Here is a 5,000-nt window from a genome sequence, read left to right on the forward strand (position 1 = left end):
ATCCCAGGAGCACGATGGTGCCAGTCCCGGTTCGTTTGGACCGCGGGAAAGGGTACTTTTGACCCGACTTCCGGTAGACGGTTAAACACCCATAGACGACCGCAGGAAGGTCCTGGAGCGAAACGGAGGCCACCCTAGTAATCCCCGGAGCGGCCCGGATCCAACGGTGTACGGCATGAGCGGGTTCCGGGCCTTCCGGACCGCCTACTCGCCCCCCCCCCAGGCCCGGTTAGGCGCAAATCGCTTAAAAATTCGTTAAAAATCGGGGGAACGTCCTAGGCGAAATCGGAGACCACCGGGGCACTCCTGGGACTCGCCCGGTTCTTCCAGTATATAGTTTGCCTAGGTTCCGTACGAATTTGAAATCCGGGCCTGGAGCAACAGAGACATCCAGGCCTGCAGAACCAGGCTGGGACATCCAGGCAGAGACATCCAGGCCTGCAGAACCAGGCACAGACATCCAGGCAGAGACATCCAGGCTGGGACATCCAGGCTGGGACATCCAGGCCTGCAGAACCAGGCTGGGACATCCAGGCACAGACATCCAGGCCTGCAGAACCAGGCACAGACATCCAGCAAGACATCCAGGCCTGCAGAACCAGGCACAGACATCCAGGCACAGACATCCAGGCAGAGACATCCAGGCCTGCAGAACCAGGCACAGACATCCAGGCACAGACATCCAGGCCTGCAGAACCAGGCTGGGACATCCAGGCCTGCAGAACCATGCACAGACATCCAGGCAGAGACATCCAGGCCTGCAGAACCAGGCACAGACATCCAGGCACAGACATCCAGGCACAGACATCCAGGCCTGCAGAACCATGCACAGACATCCAGGCACAGACATCCAGGCCTGCAGAACCAGGCTGGGACATCCAGGCACAGACATCCATGCACAGACATCCAGGCCTGCAGAACCATGCACAGACATCCAGGCACAGACATCCAGGCCTGCAGAACCAGGCAGGGACATCCAGGCACAGACATCCAGGCCTGGACATCCAGGCACAGACATCCAGGCAGAGACATCCAGGCAGGGACAACCAGGCTGGGACATCCAGGCAGAGACATCCAGGCCTGGACATCCAGGCACAGACATCCAGGCAGAGACATCCAGGCCTGGACATCCAGGCCTGACCTCCAGGCCCACACCCAGACTTGGCTCCGGGGTCAGACACAGTCTTGGAACCCCCCCCACCCCCGATAGAACCAGGCTCTCCACACGAACACGTGTACCTACACTTAAGCACCCCTCCTCGGACTAAACCCAGTAGTACGCAGGCCCTGGAAGCTCGTGCCCCTGGTAAGGCAACTCAGTTTTACGATGTGGCCTTGGGTTGACCGGGGAGAGGCTACCCTCCCCAGCCTCTTCCGGCCGAGCGCCCCCTGTCCGGTCCCTGGATGGGACTTAGACTTTTTCTCGCCGTCAACTGAGAACCGGGCCTGCCAGGCCCACCGGCCGAGCACGTGTACCCACACTTAAGCACCCCTCCTCGGACTACACCCAGCAGTACGCAGGCCCTGGAAGTTCGTGCCCCTGGTAAGGCAGCAGGACTTAGATTCTGGTAAAAAAAGTTGGGTTTCTCCATAGGTTTAACTGTGAAATTGCCCCGCTGTTAACGGGCGCTGACAGGGCAATTTTGATCCGATCGCGAAGCGGCTTGGCAGGCTTTGCGATCTCGTCTAGCTCTTTAAACGTACCGATTTTTATAGCTCCAGCTACTACGGTTCTTGCTGGGGGGCCGGTGCCGTTTTTAGAAATGGGGGGTCCGGATCGACCCCACGGGGGCGTGCCTGGATTGAACAAGCGGTGGCATACGGTCCATGGGGTCGGACTGAACACCCCCACGAAGTTTCAGCTCTGTGGGACCACGTTAAGTGGTAATGCCACGCGGTTTTATTTCCAGTTACCATAACCCTCCTTATGGTCTGTGGACACTGTCCACTCTTAACGGCGCCCTGGCACCGTTCACCGCGGCGGGGCGCCGGCAGTCGCTGCCCTAACTCGTTACTGGAGGCGGGGCGCCAGTAGTCGCGGCCCTGGCTCCATTCACCACTTGTAAACATTGGCGGCGGGGCGCCGGCAGTCGCTGCCCTAACTCGTTACTGGAGGCGGGGCGCCAGTAGTCGCGGCCCTGGCTCCATTCACCACTTGTAAACATTGGCGGCGGGGCGCCGGCAGTCGCTGCCCTAACTCGTTACTGGAGGCGGGGCGCCAGTAGTCGCGGCCCTGGCTCCATTCACCACTCGTAAACAGAGGCGGCGGGGCGCCGGAAGTCGCTGCCCTAACTCGTTACTGGAGGCGGGGCGCCAGTAGTCGCTGCCCTGGCTCCATTCACCACAAACACTTTGTCATTTTTCTGGTGTCTGAAAATATTTCTAAGTGTTGGGAACACTTTGTCATTTTTCTGGTGTCTGAAAATATTTCTAAGTGTTGGGAACACTTTGTCATTTTTTTGTCTATCACCCACTTTTCAGACTTTCTTTTATCCTCATTCAGATAGTGTTTTTTCGCATAAGGTGTTTAAATCCCAATCAATTCTTTTCGTGGCCCTGGTAAGGCATGATTGATTCAGCACTTAGAAAGTTTTCTGAGACATTCTGTGCGGCTGGAAGCAATCGTGCAATCAGCGCCCTGCCTGCCTGCCTGCCTGCCTGCCTCGCAATCAGGCTCAATAGAACCCAGCTGCCCGTTCCAGCCTTTCTGCTGCGACCTTCTCCGGAGAACCAAGCTTCTGCCAGACAACCAAGCTTCTGCCGGACATTACTGCCAGACGTGGGTCCAGATGCCTCCAGACCGACGCTGCCCAATCTGCCAACGCAAGTTTTCTCTGCTGCCCAAGCATTTAGAGCGGACCCATTGCATCTTGAACCCTGCTGAGCGTAAGATACTCCTTGCCTTCGCCCACAGACGAGTGAACATCCGTGGGATGACTTGCCCAGTCAGAGCGTGTGGATACAATGGTCCGAGGGTGGACAGACATCTGTCCGGTGCTCACAACCGCCTCGAGCCACAGGTGTTAGGCGACCATCTTCTGCAGCTTCAGTGGCGCTCAACTCTCCGCGCCATCGCAGAGCTTCGCTCCACGGATCCGAACCCGCCGCTGGCATCCGGCCTGGACGCCCAAGACCCGAACAGCAGAGCTCCAGAATCGCAGGGGGAAGACGCAGACGTGTCGTCGTCGTCTCCCGGCACCCCACGCCGGGCACCACGGCCGATATCAAGTACAGACTCTTCTCCTCATGCTGTCACCATGCCTGCTTCTGCTTCTCCGCCTGGTTCACCTGCAGCCACCGGAGCCCCGTCTCCTGCAGCTTCTCCGCATGGTTCACCTGCAGCCACCGGAGCCCCGTCTCCTGCAGCTTCTCCGCCGGGCCAGACCGACTCTGATTCCCCTGCAACATCAACCTCCACAAGGCCAGTCAGAGGACTTGCCCTGCTGCCATTTGCTCCAAGGAAGTTTCCACCACCCGTGGAGCGCTACCTTGAAGAATTCCACTCAGATCTGCGGGGTGCCCTGCCAAGCCAACAGCACCGGATGAACGCACGCTCCAAGCTGGGTCGGGTCCGTAGCTTTCTCTCATTTATTGCACACGGCAGGCAGGTCAACCCCACCTGGAAGTTCCTGGACGACGTGGAACGGGTCCACGCCTTCCCGCAGGCACTGAAGCTGAAGAAAAGAGCCATAACGACTGTTAAAGTTTACCTGGTGAACCTGTCCCAGTTCATGGATTACTTTGCCGCTACACCCCCGCGGGAATGCAGGCTGACCCGGAGACAGATCACCGCCGTCAGCAGAGCGGTCAAGGCTGACCTCCTCCAAATAGCCACCGAGGTGACCCTCCACCAGATCGAAGTTAAGCGCTCCAAGGAACGGCGGACCGTCACCAGAACCCAGCTGAGAACCTGCAAGACCCTGGCCAGGACGACAATCCCTTCCCTCCTAAGAAAGCTGGAGAACCAGCCAACCATCCAGTTGCGGAACCAGTTCTATGGTTACCTAGCTTGCTATCTCTCTGCGGTCTATGGTCACAGAGCAGGGGTCTTGACAAACATGACTGCCGACGAGCTCCAGGATGCGATTGATGAAGCCCAGGAAGGCGCTCCGGGCTTTGTGATTAATGTAAGTTTCTGGTAGAACCAGACCTGGTAGAACCAGACCTGGGGAACGGGCATGGGAAGCTAATCTAATCTAATCTGATCTCTCCTCAGGTGAGGAGGCACAAGACGAACCGTGCGTTCGGCGCCGCCCAGCTGTTCTTGAGCCATGCCGAGTTCGGGTGGTTCGTACGTTGGATGGGTGTCCGCCGGCTGCTGGAACCACGCTGCAAGCTGCTGTTTTTCAGCGCACAACAGACGCGTATAAGACGGCTAAGCAAATACGCGGCGTGTGCATGGAGCTCAATGGGACTTCCGGGCCGTCCCACGGTAACCGATCTAAGGACAGCGGTAGCGACCCACGTGAGTGATCCATTAACGGCTCTGAACTCACCCGCTTTTCTGTTTTTAAATGTATTTTCTGGTTCTACGCAGGCACGGGATGCGCACGGCAGCGAGGTCAGGGGACAACTGTCTAGGGTCATGTGTCATGACACGAGGACCGCGGACCGGTACTATGCCAACCATCTCACCGCGGAGCAATTGGCTGACATCCGGAACGCGTTCGACCGAGCCACAGCACCCCAATCCTCTCCGAGCTCTGGAAGATCAAGGGCCGCTAGTCCTGCGAGTGTACTGGCTACGGATGGTGACTCCTCGGGGGATCTGGCTCCATCAAGCAGTCCTACAGAGACGGAGCCACCCACTGGAACTATTCAATAAAATATTTCTAAGTGTTGGGAATACTTTGTCATTTTTCTGGTGTCTGAAAATATTTCTAAGTGTTGGGAACACTTTGTCATTTTTTTGTCTATCACCCACTTTTCAGACTTTCTTTTATCCTCATTCAGGTAGTGTTTTTTCGAATAGGGTGTTAAAAACCATATCACCCGCTCTC

General features: G+C 57.2%; 1 protein-coding gene across 1 annotated transcript; it reads left to right on the forward strand.

Moving 5' to 3' along the window:
• The first annotated feature begins 1,277 nt into the window (after positions 1–1,277).
• On the forward strand, positions 1,278–4,846 carry LOC145550701 (uncharacterized). The gene is made up of 4 exons (XM_081604494.1): positions 1,278–2,823; positions 2,915–4,127; positions 4,217–4,465; positions 4,538–4,846. The coding sequence occupies exons 1-4, from the start codon at positions 2,567–2,569 to the stop codon at positions 4,823–4,825; spliced, it is 2,007 nt and encodes a 668-aa protein (XP_081460620.1). The 5' UTR covers positions 1,278–2,566; the 3' UTR covers positions 4,826–4,846.
• The last annotated feature ends 154 nt before the right edge of the window (positions 4,847–5,000 follow it).

The sequence above is a fragment of the Poecilia reticulata genome, unplaced genomic scaffold (assembly GCF_904066995.2).
Source record: "Poecilia reticulata unplaced genomic scaffold, P_reticulata-male-v2 Scaffold_161, whole genome shotgun sequence".
Classification (NCBI taxonomy): domain Eukaryota; kingdom Metazoa; phylum Chordata; class Actinopteri; order Cyprinodontiformes; family Poeciliidae; genus Poecilia; species Poecilia reticulata.

Bases quoted from the DNA above. Each gene is read 5' to 3' on its own strand.
- LOC145550701 (XM_081604494.1), top strand. From the start codon at position 2,567: ATGATTGATTCAGCACTTAGAAAGTTTTCTGAGACATTCTGTGCGGCT. The intron at 2,824-2,914 runs GCAAGTTTTCTC...CTTCGCCCACAG, and splicing joins ACGCTGCCCAATCTGCCAAC to ACGAGTGAACATCCGTGGGA. The intron at 4,466-4,537 runs GTGAGTGATCCA...GGTTCTACGCAG, and splicing joins GGACAGCGGTAGCGACCCAC to GCACGGGATGCGCACGGCAG.